Consider the following 16,884-nt stretch of genomic DNA (forward strand, 5'->3'; position numbering starts at 1 on the left):
CCTCCACTCATCACAGAATCGAAAGAATTCACTAACCAAGCTGACAAAAAGCAAGGAAAACAGCAATTTTGTGTTCTACTTTTGAGTCTGAAAAGGAGTAAGATTTTCTACTTACAGATGACATCCAGACCAAATGTCTCCTGGACGCAGTGCAGTCAAATGGAAGAACTAGGGCACATTAGAAATCTTAGCTTTATTCCCACCTTAGTACTGATGTACCCCACTCTGGCTTCAGAATAATCTCAGTCTCTTCCATCTCTATCAAAAATACACACACATATGCCACCCATTTTTCCAGTTTTCCACAAGTAGGCCACTCCAGGTCCATGCCCATCTCTACCCTACCTACTGTACACAGGTGCCCTTACCCAAGCCCCAGCGTTGACCCTACTGGTCAACAACCCTCAGAGCTGTAAATGGTAATGGAGACCTCAATATGTCTACTAAGAGAGAGGATGATGTTGTGCTCTCTGCAACTGCCAATGGACATTTCTCCTCAGCTGCTAAATATGCATAGTTTCATACATATAAAAATTTCTAAATTAATTTTAAATTAATTACCATTTATTAAAATTATGAATCAAAAGACTTGCAGCCTTAGCTGTTTCCAAACTAGTACATACCTTCTAGGCACCTATAGCTGTAATGACATCCAGTCTGGATATGTCTTCACAGAAATATCCCATGTGGCACAGAAGTAACTGTTACTGGAAGCAGTACATCCAAATGACTTGTCACTCTGTTTACACTATTAAGCCTTACATCTCAACAGAGTGCCTGCTAAGGAAATTGCAATGCTTCTGACACCCCAGATAGCTTGTTCAGAACCAGCCTGGGTATTTCTACAGAGCGCTGTGTGTGCTTTCTTTCCCAGAGCTCCACATCTGGGCCTCCTATGCAAGAAGCTTCCTACATTGTGGGAGCAACTGGAATTTGAAGAGCTTTGCTGTCTGAAGTAAATTACAGAATCAGAGAATATTCTGAGTTGGGAGGGATCCACAAGGATCATCAAAGTCCAACTCCTGGCCCTGCACAGGACAGCCCCAAGAATCACACCATGTGCCTGAGAGCGTTGTCCAAACACTTCTTGGACTCTTGCCAGTCTCAAGAAGCGTTTGAACAATTGTACTCAATACGTGCAAAAGGCCATTTTCAGAGATTAAGATACAGATACCTTTCTAATGCCAAAAAAACTTTGCACCTGTCAAATATTACATTTCTAATCCAAGGCAGAAAGAGCTTGAGAGTTCACACCAGCATAAAGGTATTGAAAAAGTCAATTTTTCCATCAATCTTGTTCTCAGCAAGATGTGAAGTCTTTACATTCAACCCTCAGTGAAAACCACTTTGAAGTACACAACAATCTGGTGAAGATACCAAATTATACAGGATAAAACAGATGAGGATGAACTGTGACAAACTCAATACAGGCATGATGAGGTGAAATGACATGGCAAAAGGACAAATACAGTTCAGTGTAGTTATACATAAAGTTATGAAGATTGTAATATCCTTACGTGCTCTATGTAGCCATAACACCTGTGAACAAAAACACAGCTTCCTAAATGCAATGACTGTAATGGGCAGTTCAAAATGATCAAGAGTGAGATCTTTAGGTCACACTCAAGGCTAAAGAGATGATAGAAAAGTCTCTGAGGGGAGACATTACAAAGGCACAGAGAATGAAACAAAGTTCTTGTCTCTTCCATCTTTAAACACTGCAACAGAACTCACTAAGATCCAGAGGCAGCTACTAAGGATGATCAAATATAGAACAGTCTTCATAGCATGAGATACTAAGTAAGCTGATATTCTTAAATTTGAAAGAGACAGCTCAGGAATGCATAATAGATACTAATTGATTCTTGATTGATACTGAAAAGGAAAACAGAGATCTTCCAAAAGAAGTAGGGGATGCCAAATCAAATTAAGAGGAAGCAGGTTCCGAATAAACAAAAGGAAGTAGTTCTTCAACCACAAAAAATAAATGGTGTAATTCCTCACCACAGGATATTGCAGATGTTCAAACTTTACATGAATTCAAGAGAAAACTGCACTTGCTAATGGGACAAAAGTCCATTGAAGACTACTAAATTCACCGAAAACACATCTGGCTGAGATGCAATCTCAAAAAATTGGAGGCTGTAAGAGTACATGGGGAAAAGCACTGTACTTGTTACTTTGTCCTCTTGCTTTTCCCTGGGGCACCACTTCTGGTTATCATTAGAAGCAGGATGCTGAGCCTGATGAACCTTTAATCTGACCAAATGGGTATGTGTAAGTAAATTAAAGAGTGATAGAGCTTGGGACCTGGAAATTGGTCATCTATATAATTTAATTGATAGACCCCAGCTGTGAAGGTCTTTTGCAGACATTTCAATGAGTTTAATTAGCATTTCCCCATATAATTCCCAGGCACAGCTCAGAAGGTAGCATAGCCTAGGGACTATTCCCAACAGGCACTTCTGATTAAGCCTGTTTAAAAGGGCAAGAACGTTAAACAGTAGGAAGAGGACCAGATCAAGCCAAATACCATAGAACTACTTGATAAGCCCTGGTAACATTTATCTTATTAGGATAAATGCCAACGTGACTGCTTTTATTTCAGGGAGAGATTTCCCGCACAATTAATATGCTTTTCCTTTTCCCCCAGAATATCTGTGTACAGATTATTGTATCTCTGTGATTATATGTGATCTGCTTGGTAACAAAAAGAAATCTCAAATAAAAACTTGTAAACAATATTTAACCTCAGAGGACTTCATGAAAAAAATCTAAAATGCTACAAAAAAAGGTTCAAAGAGATGACTAAATAGTTACAAGATGAGAAAGAGAAAACTTTAATACTTGCCTATATAGCATTAGAAAAAAGGCTGAAAAAACTCAGTTCATTTTTAAATCCAGGTAGTAAAGCACCCTATTGCCTGCATGAAATAGGATTTAAAGGACTTCAAAAATTCTTCTCCCTGCCCAAATAAAGTATCTGCATTGATGTTTAGCAAAGCGAAGAGCCACATTTTCAGCACAGTAGCACCAACTCCACTCCCATCCAAACAAACTAGGGAACTGGACTTTTAGTCTATAATGCACATTCTTCCATTACTCCAAAAACATTAAGACCAACAGGATATGGAGTGTCCATGGTTATATCAAGATTTGCATTTTATGGAATTTAGTCTTCTAATCTTTTACTCAGACTGAAGTGTTTCTACAGAATATACAGCTCACAAACAGAAGCACTCTACTAATACACTAAAGGTTTGCTAACTGCTTCTCTTAACTTTAATTTTTTAGCATTTTTAATTATTGAACCTTTGAGGTTCATGACTGTCTTCTATCCATGTACAGTAGCATCCATTTTTCAAGTAGATTGGAAGTAACTTGAAATCAAGTAGATTTCAAGTAACTTGAGTTATTTGGTTTCATCACTGAGATTTGTGACACAGACATTAAAATATTAGAAAGACTAAATAAGGACTAACTTCAGCCAGTGTGTTAGACCTAGGAAAGATGATTCCTTCTTCATTTACTTATGTGTATTTAAGAAAAGCATATTGAAGACTGAAATAAAAGACTACACCTGGGGACACACTGGAAGTTTATAGCCTTGTGTATTCGGAATGGATGCAAGATAGACAGAGAAGTATTTTATTAGGTGTGAAAGTAGAAAATGTTGAACCTCCAGGAAATCTTCTTGACACTAAGATCTATTAGGAATTGTCTCCTAAAGGAAATAAAGGAAGCCCTACTTCCTGGGGTAATTCAAATTGTACTCCAGAAAATAGTAAATATATACAAAGAACATCCTGCATTTAGAAGAAAATTAAGCAGATGAAAATTTTTTCTACATCCATGCTGGACAAATCCCAGACTCCTCCTCTCTTCTCACATGTATACACAGGCAAAAGCAAAATTAAAACATGCAAAAAGTAAAGATAAAAGGATGAAACTCTGAAAATAATAAATTACTATCATTATGGTCTTATTCTCAAAGTTTCCTTTAGTACAATACATGTAACTTTTTTATTTATAGCATTTTACTGAGAAGTATCAATCAAAGAAATACAGTAAAATAACTTAAAGATCAAGTGTTTACAAGTGCATATCACGGCGCATCAACTGCTACATAGCTCAGCTGCAATGACATCCAGTTTTAAAATCCTCTATTTCAAGTGTGAGTAGGGAGGGGAATATGCTTTATAAAGCAAAGTAGCCAGCCCAGGAAAACTGCAATTGAAGAGCCCTTCTCCAGAGCACAGCTATCCTCCTACTCAGCCACCCACAACTTCCAAGTCCCCTAAGATATCAACCAGTACTATGATTTAGTTATATAGCAGTGAACCTTACTTGCCTCCCTGAGTTAAAGGAGAAACAGAGATTTTATGCTAACATTTTGAAGTAGCTAAGGAAGGCAAGGAATTTGGGATTCCCAGCTCCATGAAATCACTATTATATGTTCGTGACAATTAAGTCATGTTCGCTCAGCTATAGTTAAGATGTAAATGTGTTGGCTTTTCTATCACCACTATTTCAAATAAAATTCAGATTTGTTCCACACATGCTGCCAAATGGTAATGAAATTTATGTAGTGTTCATGTTCCATGTATCCCACAAAACTGAATTCTCCGTTTTCTAGCTCAGTTACAGAAAGAATCATATCTGAAGTACACTAAAGAAAATACATATTCTATCCAAAAAGGTAAACAAGATGACAGAAAAAACGGGCGACCTGGGTAAAGAGTACTTAGCTAGAGTGACCAAAGGAAGCAATAACCAGGAGATTAAAAGAGAATTAATTACAGATTTAACAAAGGAAAAAAGCATCTTAGAGATTATTTGTCTGATTAACTAACAGGCTTTGGGACAATTCCAATTCCCAAGGGATGCACATACTTTAGTATCAAAATAAATTATAATAAACCAGATTTCAACCTCTGCAGGTTTTAAGATAGGTCTGAGATATTGAAACCTACAGAGGCTGAAATCCAGGCCCAGAGCCTGTTAGTTAATCAGGCCAGGTTGCTCAGGGCTGGTCTTGAAAATCTCAATGAAAAGATGATGCAAAACCACTTTGGGCAACCTGTTCCAGAGCTTTACTGTCCTATCACAGAAAACTATTAACTGGCCATTAAAACCAAAAAAGTTTAAAAAGAAACTCTCTTGCTTATCTGTGCTTATCCAATTAGAAATAAGTGATGTCTTGCATAATTTTGATGCTATTAACAGAAAAAGGAAAAATCATTTAAGATAATCTCATGAAGCAAGTATTTCTTTAGTTTAATTCCCTTTCGAGTTACCAGAATGAAAAGTGCCACCAGGATAAAAAGTGACACCACTGGAAGAGGAAATTACTTCCATAATAAATAACAGTGTTAAAATTATAAAGCCTTTCCTATTGGTTGCACAGCATCTTCCTTGCTGCACTTCCAGCCCATTGTTCTGCATACACTACAGTCACACCAATAGACCATTTCTCTCCTCTCTGCAGCAATGTTATGTATTTGAAGACTGTTAACATATTTCTTTTCAGCTGACTCCACACTAAGTAATCTCCAATCATGCAACCCTGCCTCAAAGGTTCTGTGCTCCTGAGCACTCAGTCATTCTCAGTGCTCGCCTTTCAAAATCTGTTAAACTGAAGCTATATCAATACCAAACAGCACAGGACTTTTTAATTACTGTTGCAGACAATACTCTACTTTGGAACATCCTAGTAGAAGTCTTTCAGTTGCAACTTCATTTACCTGTGTTCAGCTTTTGATCTACCCTCAGATTTTAATTTCTGAGTAGATATTACTTGATTTGGGATTTTTGCAGCTCAGATTTATTCTCCCCTACAAATAGTTCCTTGAACTTATTCTTTCTGTGTTTGATCCTACTTTTTTTCAACTACATCTCGGATATACCAAGAACATTCTGTATTTCTTCTAGTTATTATCAGTCCCTCCTGACTTCCCTCCTGACTTCCTATCATCATGAAATGTAATAGTCATATTTTCTATACCATACTGTAAAATTACAGCTCTAAACAGTATTACAAGGAAGACAGATCCACAGTATTACAAAGAGGACAGTCTGCCTTGGCAGCATACTAATCAAAACTGCTTTCAGCTATACTTTTTCAGTCATGCTATATAAGGGTAAACCAAAGTTTTCGTTGCAGTTATAAGACCACCATATAAGACTGTCATTATCTAAGTAACACAAGGAAAGCAGAATACAAAGTAGAATTAAAATAAATTCACAGTTAGAGTGTATTTCCCTTGGAGGGAAAACTTGCAGCATAACACCTGCACATGCAGTCTGTAGCTTCCCTTACGATTACTGGGTTCTGCAAGGGAGAACCAAGTTCAACCATGGCCAAAAAAAAGGCTGAAGGCAGAAAAAGACTTTTGGATTCCTCAAGAAGAACCAAGTGTCGCAAAGAAGCCTTTAAACAGGCTGAAAGAATCTCCCTCAATATTTAAATTATGGATGTTTCCCATAACTGTAGTGTACGAATGATCACTCACTGTCGCCTCAGTTGTCTACATCTCTCTGATGTCCCCAAGGCTTGCTCTGCCAAAGCAGAACATGATACAATAAATCAACTAAGTTTTATTTAGTGAACCAAGAGGTATAAGGCTGAGCTGGTTTCAAGTTTTCAGTCCTATGGAATTATAGGGTCACTAAACCAAAAATGTGACATTTTCATGCACTTTTGTGCAGAGTTTGGAATGGCAAATATCCCATGTTTAGGCAGCTGTGTCCCACCCTAGGTGATATGCAAGAATCTTGTTCCTTAATCTGCAAGATGAGGCAGAATTTTTTGGTAATAGGAAAATTTTCCACTTCAGGCTTTGTAATCACGTTACACAGAAAGTAGTATGTATAACTATTATATTTTGTGATGTTATGTTAAAATGTAAATGTGTTGATACATTTTTTTATACTGGAGTTTAGTAACTAGAAACTCAACAGTGTTATTCTTAAATAATTATTTGAATTAAAGCTGAATTGGTTAACTGCTAAAGACCCACTTCCCATAACCTGAAAAACGTACTCTTTCTCACAAATATGTGTAGCTTCTGATGAGACTGACCCAAATTATTTTCAAGTGATTGCTGGTTAATAAAGATTCTTCCACTCTTACATTTCCCTTATCTGAAGGACAGTTAAATTCAACATTAATAGTTACACTGGAAGTATTTTTAAATGGGATCTTTTAATTATCTTCTGAATTTACAAGACAAAACCAAAAAAAATGGTCTAAACATGCTGATTCAGCTTCCACATAAGAAAAAGGAAACTGCCAGTGGTTGGGTCATTTTATCTCTGCTTCAAAATCAGGGAAAATCAAGCAAAGAGAGTGGCAGCAACAGCTGGAACCATGTGCCTGTGCGCAAACACAATTTATTCATAAAACTTGAGGAGAGTACAGCACAGCTGCAGAGCAATTATGGGGAGGAGGAAAAAAAAAGATAAAGAAAAATCCACAAGCCCATCAGAACTGATGAATAATGATACCACCAAGGAAATAAGATCTGTCAGTGCAGTTAGAAACACTCAAGCTTAACAAGTGTGTTTTTCAGAGGCTGAATTCTCACATTATAAATGTTAGTTGCTATGGATGCTGGGTTTTAATTCTGATACTTCTTCTATCCTGGCTACTGGAATACTTCCTCCTTTAAAAAACTCCACATTTTAAATCTTTCTTTAAAATATGAACACTGGAAAGATGTCTGACACTTATGAAGAGGTATGGTGAGTGAGTGAATACATTGATGTCCAAAGTAGCCTAAATCACAAATATATTACGCTTCTTTAAATTCAGAAGCTGTCACCTACTCTCTATTTTCATCAGTCTGAATATTGCCAGAATAGCAGTCTCTCTCATTCTTCATCTTTATGATATATAAATTCAGCAGAAATGCTTTTCTGCACCTTTTTCAGACAATAGGCTGAAGCACAGAGAAACTACCTATGACCCAAGAAAAGACGCATATTTGAGGTTGCCTAATCCAAATCAGCCAAAACCAGTGAAAAAGCAGTTACCAGGCTAACCTGGTCAAGAACTGAAGTTACAACCGTGAACTATCACCACTGTTACTTTAATTCCTGTTAGGCAAACTCCTTCCACTTGTCCCTCAACACAGGCTTACTTGCCTTTGATGACCTGTGCAGACCTGCTTTTCTGAAGTCACACAAGAAGATTAGGTTGCATCATCGAGAGCCACCCGATGCTGGCATTCTGTGAGCCACGACAGCCTTGTACAATGCCAGTTTAACTCCCATTTTAATGCATAAGCTGTTGAACTATTTCTGGCCACTGCAGAAAATACGCAATTCAGATAAATTACTTCAAGCTCCATTTCTGATACTCACTGGCGAAGAACAAGGAAAGGCTTATCCTGGAATTTAGTCTCAGAAATATTTTATGGCTGTCAGGAGATTAAGACTGTCCTCAGGGCAACACACCAGTACATCAAGCAAAGGGACTGAACTGCTAGAGGTAAATGGACCTGCATTCGACTCAGGCCTTGGCAGTCAAGTCAATTTGCTCCAAGTCAAATGTGTACAGGAGACAGAACTCATACTGATTACTGTGTCAGTACACAGAACTATGTAAATCAAAATTAATTTTTAAATTAATTTTAGCAGTCAGTTACGCTGTAGCAATTGTTATATTTTGCTATTACAGTAAATTTAGGTTCTTAGGAAAAAAGCATGTAGAATATTTAGTACTTACAATCAACATAATAAGTTCCCATAAAAGTAATTGTAACGTAGAAAAAGCAATAATTAAGTACTATAAATACCTACACATCATCTCATCATACATTTCATACTATATAAACAGATATTTACTAGTAGTTGCCATAAAAATAACATAGCAGCAAACACTATTGAAGTCCAGTGGCTATTGTTCTGTTGGGCTTCAACAGTAAATCTTCTCTTAAGGGAAAAAAAAATTCTAAAAGAAGCACTGATGGCACTCAGTAACACACATAAAAACTTGTTCTGAAGCAATTACATAGGAAAAAAATAAGAATTTTATTAATTAAAGAGGTAGGGAAGATCTTCAGCACAAAGCTCTACTTGGTTGGCCATATATCAAATTGTCAAACCAAAAAAATAAATGAAAACTATGGACAGAATAATTTACCTTTTCACCTTCTTCGCCTTTGCTACCTGCAAAGCCACGTTCACCCTGGAACACAGAAGGATAAAATACAATTCTCAAACATAAACATTGTTGAATTAATTGTATTCTTTAAAATAACTATTGCACTGAACATTTACTACAAGATAAAAGAAATAATTTGGATGCTGGTTGTATCTCATTCAAAAAGGTGTGAAACCTCTACAAAAAAATGACATGGCTTTTCATAGTTTTGTCAATTAAGAGCAGTCATTGATTTTTCCACTTAGCCTAAGGGATCTTGTCAGATTTAAAAATTCTGAACTATTAACTGATTCTAAACCTGCTCATTATAGTCCTTCTGTTCTTCTGTAGAACCGATTTTAATACATTTATTCCTATTAATGTCTTAATTTTAATTTTTAAATATAACTAGTCAGCTGTGAAGGCCTCCAGCCCAGATCAATATAAAGATACAATTCATGAAAAGAAAACTAACTTCTTTCCCTTGGAAAACCACATCCACCTACCCATATATTAAAACCAAAACAAACAAAATCCCCAAAAAAACCCACAGAAGGAGTGAGTTTTAAAATATTAATTCAAGCTTAGCTTATTTCAGCAGGTTGAGTTCTTTGTTTGATAATATTTCAATAAAAAGACCTGTTGTAATGCTCCGTCCAACTCCAATTTCCTAACTTTCAGCTCAGAAAAGAATCATAATGTAGAATCTTACTATGTTAATGTCTTCATCAAATAATCTGCTGTCTGTCTATATTATACAAGAATAACACATGCTTTAGGTTTTTATTAATATATACTTGCATATTTTGTGAGACATACAGAAAACAGACAAGTAAAATTACATACAGGCAGCACAAAAACTACCTAATTAAAAAAATCCAAACAATCTTTCTCCCTCAAATCATCTAGCAGGACATGGTTTTCATGGTTTTGCAATTCCTTAGAATTCAGTCTCATTGTCTCAGTGCAACATAAATGGTTTTTACAGGTCTATAGATGAAAAGAGTGGAAAATTTCCAAAGTAAAAGCTAATGGTGTTTTTTAAAATTCTTTTAAAAAATTAGAAAGAGCAATGTCTAAACATTCTTTCACCCTTCCTTAAATAGAAGTCTGAGGTTTAAGTGAATTTAACTGGAACAGCTTGCAAAATTTCTTGTAGCAATTTGTCAAATCTTTCAACTGATATAGCATCATGTACTAAACATATGGGAATTAAATTCAAAGCTTTGGAGGTGTGCAGATGTATAGATTATCAAATAGTTCTGGACCTTTCATCAACTACCTGTAGTGGTTGCTTTTTGTTTGTTTCTTTTGGCGGAAATGGCTCATACAATCAATTTTAGAAGCATTCCTGAGACCAAGCAAGCAAAATGGTATTTAGTGAAATAAACTTCCACATGTCCTCACCTAAAAATGAGAGTCTAATAACTGAAATAATTTTCAAATATATACAACTTCTGTTCTGTTCTTCTAGTTTCCTTTTCTTTTGAAAGGTTGGACCAGATGTTCTTTCAAAGTCCCTTCCAACCTGGATAATTCTGTGATTCCCATTCTTCTCCAGCTGTTGGACATATAACACAGCTAACACTTACTCGCTTTTGCCAAATTCCTGGAATGTTTTCTTCATTTAGCTTTCCCATTTGTGAGACTGCATATATCCTGTATTTACTCAATCCCAAGTTCATTATATAAAAATTATTCTTAGATAGAGTCAAAGTTTCTCTGACTGTAGCTTGTGTTCAATGCCTCTCATTCTTTCACTGTGTACCTGGCCTAGTCTGGCTCTGGCTTCTCCACATCCTACCAGTAGTTACAGAGAGCAACTAGTCTGCACATCACACCCCACCCTCCCACTTTTCAAAACATCTCAAAGTTGAACAAGCCCACCTCCCTCACCCTCCCCTTGTACATCATGGGCTCCAAGCCCCTGGCCATCTTGGTGGGCCTACACTTTATTAATACATACATTAATACCTAATGAGGTGCTGTCTATCCTCTCCTGGGAAGCTCCAAACTGGACACAGAACTCCAGATGTGGTCTCATAAGCACCAATCAGTCCTCCTGATCTGCTCGCCATGCACTTGCTAACGCAACCCGAGATGCCTTTGGCCTTAACCAAAACAAGGGCATCCAGCAGGACTCCCAACTCTTTTTCTGTACAGTTGCTTTCTAGAAATTTGGCACCTAACCCATTTTGTACTACTGCATGAGGCTACTCCTTCTAAGAGGCAGGACCCTGCATTTCCCTTTGCTTAACTTATTGAGTTCTGCATTACCTCATTTCTCCAGCATGTTGAGGTCACACTGAATATTGTTCTTGCCCTACCTTCCAGTGTACTCACATTTGATAACATCCATGAACTTGCTGAGACTCCCATCATCCAGGTTATTAATAAAGACGTTAAAAAATATTGTCCCCAGTATCACCCCATGAAGTGATACTAAGATGCACACTAGATACTAAGTTGCAGTTGGACTGCAGAGCAGTTATTCCACCTTTGACACCAACAATCAAACCAATCTTCCATCCACCCTGTTGTCCATTTATCCAGTCAGAACCTCACAGATTCTAGTATAATTATACATCTGGAGACTGTGCCAAAAGCCTGGCTGAAATCAAGGTATACAACATCCACTGCTCTCCCCTAATCCACAGTGATGGTCATTTTATGACAGTAGGCAATCAGGTTGGTCAGCATGATTTGTCCTTGGTAAATACACACAGGCTGTTCACAGTCACCTTCTAGTTCTTCATGTCTTTAGAAATGCCTTCCAGGATTTGCTACATAATTTTTACAAGGACAGGGGTGAGGGTGACTAGCCTGCAGTTCGCTGGACCCTTCTTGAAGATGAATGTGATGTTTGCTTGTTTCCAGTCATCAGTGACCTCCCCTAGCCATCATTATTTTTTGATAATGACAGCCCTTCAGTGACAGCCAGCTCCCTCAGCACCCCTGGATACATACTGGTTAGCATCTTGAAAATGTCCAAGTAGCTTAAGTGCTCCTTAGCATTCCCTTCCACTTCAGTGGGCAATGGTTCATTATCACACTCTCTGCTAGGAGGTTTAACTAACCTGGAAGGCCTGAGGGTAAGCTTTATTAGAGAAAAAACAAGGTAAAAAAAAAAGAATTGGGTACTCTTAGCCTTTTTCATGTCCCTTATTAAGCAGGAAGTCAACATTTTCTTCACCCTTGTTTTTGCCATGGATGCACTTAACAGAAGCCCTTCATGCTGCCCTTAAACTTTCTCAATAGTTCTAATTCCAGATGAGTTTCTGCTTTCCTAACTCCATCACCACATGCTCTGGCAATGTTACTATGTTCCTACTGAGTAGCTCACCCCTGCTTCCATGGTTTACTTTGTTTTTGTGTCTGAGGTCAGTCAGAAGCATCTTGTTTATCCATGCTGGCCTTCTGCCATACTCTCACTCAACTCTCCGCATAACAGCATGAACAGTTCTTGTGGTTTTAGGAAGCTGTCCTTGAAGATTAACCAGCTGGGCTCCTAAGGTTCGCAGGACAGTTTCAATCGCTCCTTGACTTCCTCTATGCCAGACTCAACAAACTTCGCTCCTTGAAACTCTCCTCAAAGGTCTTGTTTTCTAGGCCCCTGAACATAAATTAATTCCTTGTTGAACCCTCTCTGGTTTCTCCACCTCTCCTGTAGAAATGAGAGTGGAGAAGGTCCCAAACCTGACCCAGCACATCAGATGCAGCACCACCAAGCACCTGCTAGCTGCAGTTTTACTAACATAGGCCTGTATGTGGTTTACTTTATTCCAACTGGAGAACACTTGTTAGCTCATAATTCAGTCTCATGTCTACCTCCACGTCATTTTCAGCAATGCTGCTGCTCAACCAGTCAGTTCTCTGCCTGTGTCAATGTTAGTGATTAACTAATTCCTTATGTTTCAGAAATACATTCCAGATTTCTTTGCACATATTTCAATTTAGAAAAAAAAATATTACCAACTAGAGAAAATAAGAAATACAAAGCATAGATAAAGAAGCTTAGGTAATTTCCACTTGACAGCATAAAAAATACAACAATATTAGCCACTGGTAATTTACTTCAAAGAATTCAAACGCTGCAGAAATAAAAATGTGAAAGTTGAAAAATAAAACATTTATGACTGATTTAAGTTCTCCTTTCTATGGTAAAATTCTCATTAAGTTAGGCAAAACATTTCACACAAGTTTTTTCATGGACAATCACTGACTGCTCATCTTGATACTCACTGCAGGATTGCTGGTCTGATTTAAATATGCCTGCAGTACAAGTCAATGAGATCCTTGTACTGCAGGATCTATCAACAAATTGATAGACTGTTTTAAGCTTGTTTCTGAACAAAATGCTGGGTACCTCATCTGCAGAAAATAAGTTCCTTCCTTTCCTTTGTGCAATATTACAGGAACTATATGCCCTAAAGACACACAAATTGCATCCAGGTCATGCTGCAGAACACTTTCTAGAAATTTTAATAATAACAAAATAATGGGGGGTTTTGTGTAGTCTCTTAACTTGTTGAAGCAGCAGAACTATTTCCTCTATAATTTTCTAAAAGGAATTAGCTGGACAGACATTTAGATTTCATTCCAAATAATTGCTGTTAAAAACAGCTGCAATCAACAGAAAACAAAATCTGACCATGAAAAGAGGCAACTTTAACAAATATTATCAGCAAGATCTACAATACAGATGTCTCTTTTTGCAAGTTCTGGCCTTCTTACAATATTCCACCCCTGGAAAGGAGCAAAAAGATTAAAATGGAAGAGTGGAAGAAGGAGTGCCATCTCTCATCTCAAAAATGTACACAGCCATCATTTTACAAACCCAACTCACAACTGGGCTAAATTAAGGGGAAAAGGCATCTGGACATGCATTGCTTCTCATTCCTTTTCTACGGAACAGTTGAATTTATTCCAAGGGTTATTTATGTTTGTTAATTTGTATTTCATTAGAATACTTTTCACTTTCAAAATGTTAGGCCACTAAAAAATTACAGGTTATCTAATTCTGCAGCAGATACAGCTGTAGGTTGCTTCAGACAAATGGACAACAACAACAACAAAAGAGAGAATTTGGATCACATGACAAGCTTTCTTAAGGTTTATTTCAGTCTCTGATTCAGAAAAAAATACTCCAGAAGACACTCTCATACTAACCAAGTAACTAAAATCCCAACAAGAGTACCACAGCTTCCACTCTCTCCCTAATACCTATCAGATGCTTGAGGGCACACGGATCCACAGTTGGGTCCCACAGGAAGCTGTACATACAAAGCTGACTGCTGGCTTCTAGCTCTGCTCAAAGGGGTTTTTCAGATCTTTTCCTCATCTCTAGAGGAGTGCCCAGCCTACTCAGGAGGAAGAAATTCAAACCTTGATCCTCTGCAATCAGACAAGTTTGTCCTACTTACTAAGGGAACGTTCTGTATATGCTGTTAAATTACTGTGTCTTTTAAAAGAGCAAAGTAAGTCATCTGTACAGTTGACTGTCATCCCCCAGCTCGCAAATGACTTTCTCCTTGCACTGCCCATGAAAATTAAGAATCTAACTTGAGTTTGTAAATTCCATTCAGGAAACCAGATGCTTAAAATTTATACTCAGAAACTGCATATAAGTAAAACAAGGTGATTGGTTTCTAAAAGGTTACTATTCAAGCTGAGAAACATAGTAAACTTCATATTCAGTATCTGAATAAGGAGTATTTGAACAAAAGAAAAAATTAACCAACAGCTCTGAGCTGAGAGCTACAGGCAATTCAATTCTGCATTTAATACATGGCTTTGCAAGGAAAAGGTATAGTTAAAAACCTAGTAGTATCTCATCTAGAATTAAAATATAAAACACTGCAGCAGTTTTCTTTTCCATTCCTTCTTAGCAAAGCATGTTAAACAATTACAGGCCTAGTGAGAACCCAGTTCTGACACTCAAAGCTAAGAGCCACCCTCCATTTAAAGATTCATGAAATATGCCACCATGAAGTACATTAATTATTTTCATAATAAAACTACAGTTACTGAATTAATTCTGTCAGGATTCATCTGTGCTCATACGATTTCAAATGGGAGCTTAAGAAGACTCATTAAAAGAATCTAAAATGAAATGCTTTCTCCATTCCATTCATGGATCTTATGTCCTTGACAGAAGTTTGCCGTAGTAACTTGCACACCACCCAACTGAGTTTTCTGTCCAAGCCAGAAATCAGCAACAAAAGAAAATTTTGAAAAAAATTTGATTCCAAGCCAAGAAGGAGATAAATGCCTCTCGGATGCAAAAAGAACAGAGACAAAGGAAAAATTCCAGTCTCTCTTAAAAAAAAAAAAGTGCCATAAAACAAAAATTGTTCATCAAAATTATATAAATAATTAAGCAAATAAACACAAAGCCCTCATGACATACAACAAATAAAATACAGCTAAAAGGAGCTTGTTAAAATGGCATTTTTCTAACTCCACTCATGGCACAGTTTCCAACATCTTCCTTCCAGCTCCCCTCTGTAACAATACATATTAGCATGCTGGGGAAAAATTCTAATCAATCATTAAAAGTAATCCTTAGCCCTTCATTTTCTCCAAATTTACAGCATGGCTTGTGAAAAATTCTTCACAGTCTGTTACCAGACAATAATATTTCATATTCCCCACTGTATTGGATGACTGTAAACTAGAAAAAAACTCAGAACACATTCACAGGGCTTTTCTGTGGAGAAAAGCCATAGGTGTTTTCTTTTGCATTGTTTAATCACTGTTTCATAAATCATTCCTTCAACACAACAATGCAAAAATACAAAAATTATTGATGCTGTGGTTGCTTTAATTATTTTGGAAATATGCAGTGTATTTGTAATCATGGTCCTTAATATATTTATCATTTATTGATTTTGCAGGTTGTAATTGCACGGCAACACCCTATAAAATTAGAGACTCAGTTTACACCTAAAGGTTCTGAAGGTAGAGTAAGATGCTTTGTATGTGTGTACTTAACAACCTTCTTAGAACACATTTTCATTAACTTTTATACCTTGACTTCAATATTTAGCTATTCCCCCTGTTGCCTTAAGAGACCGCAGAAAAAGAGACTCCAGGTCAAATTAGTGTAGGAGATAAGATAAAGAGCGTAGGTCCTTTAATTTCAGGCCTGAGGCCCACAGGAATACATATGACACACCTGCTGTGTCCACGGGGTTCCACAATTTAAGGTATTATCCCAACCAATCCCAGATTTATCTGCCCCCCAGATCCTCCCCTCGGCACACCCCTCTGGAAATTGAGGCAGGGGGCTCTGGGACCCCCTATTCCCCATCTTCGTCTTCCTCGCAGCATGTCCAGTCCTTGGAGTTCCTCCAAAGTCCTGGGCTTGAAGGTCGCTGTGCCCGCGTGGTATCTTGTTGTTCAAGCCAGGGTGCAAATGTTCTTAAACAGAATGAAGGCCTACCTTGAGGGAAGTCTAAACAGGCTAATGGAATTTAGAGGAATTGATATGGAATGGGAAAACAGGGTTGGGTAAATGTGTAAACTACTGTGCTAAGAGCAATGGATATAATACAGCTACTTCTAAAATCTACAAAAAGTTAAAAATCAAAAAAATCCGTAGGTCTGCCCAAATAAAAGATTTCCACATTAAAAAGATTTTTAAAAGATAAAAGGAGAGGCTATCTTAACATACAAGTACACAAACTTTACCAAGAGCATTGGTTACTTGTACTGCTAAACAATATGGTGCCAAAAAA

General features: G+C 37.3%; 1 protein-coding gene across 1 annotated transcript in view; it reads right to left on the bottom strand.

Annotated features, from left to right (window-relative positions):
- The window catches only part of COL19A1 (collagen type XIX alpha 1 chain), a 184,923-nt gene that overhangs the window by 104,930 nt on the left and 63,109 nt on the right, over positions 1-16,884 (bottom strand). Inside the window, exon 11 of the mRNA XM_018078330.3 lies at positions 9,146-9,190. Coding sequence (XP_017933819.1) covers positions 9,146-9,190 — 45 coding nt within the window. The remainder of the gene's footprint in view (positions 1-9,145; positions 9,191-16,884) is intronic.

This window comes from Manacus vitellinus, unplaced genomic scaffold, assembly GCF_001715985.3.
Source record: "Manacus vitellinus isolate BGI_N305 unplaced genomic scaffold, ASM171598v3 scaffold_4_pilon, whole genome shotgun sequence".
Taxonomy (NCBI): domain Eukaryota; kingdom Metazoa; phylum Chordata; class Aves; order Passeriformes; family Pipridae; genus Manacus; species Manacus vitellinus.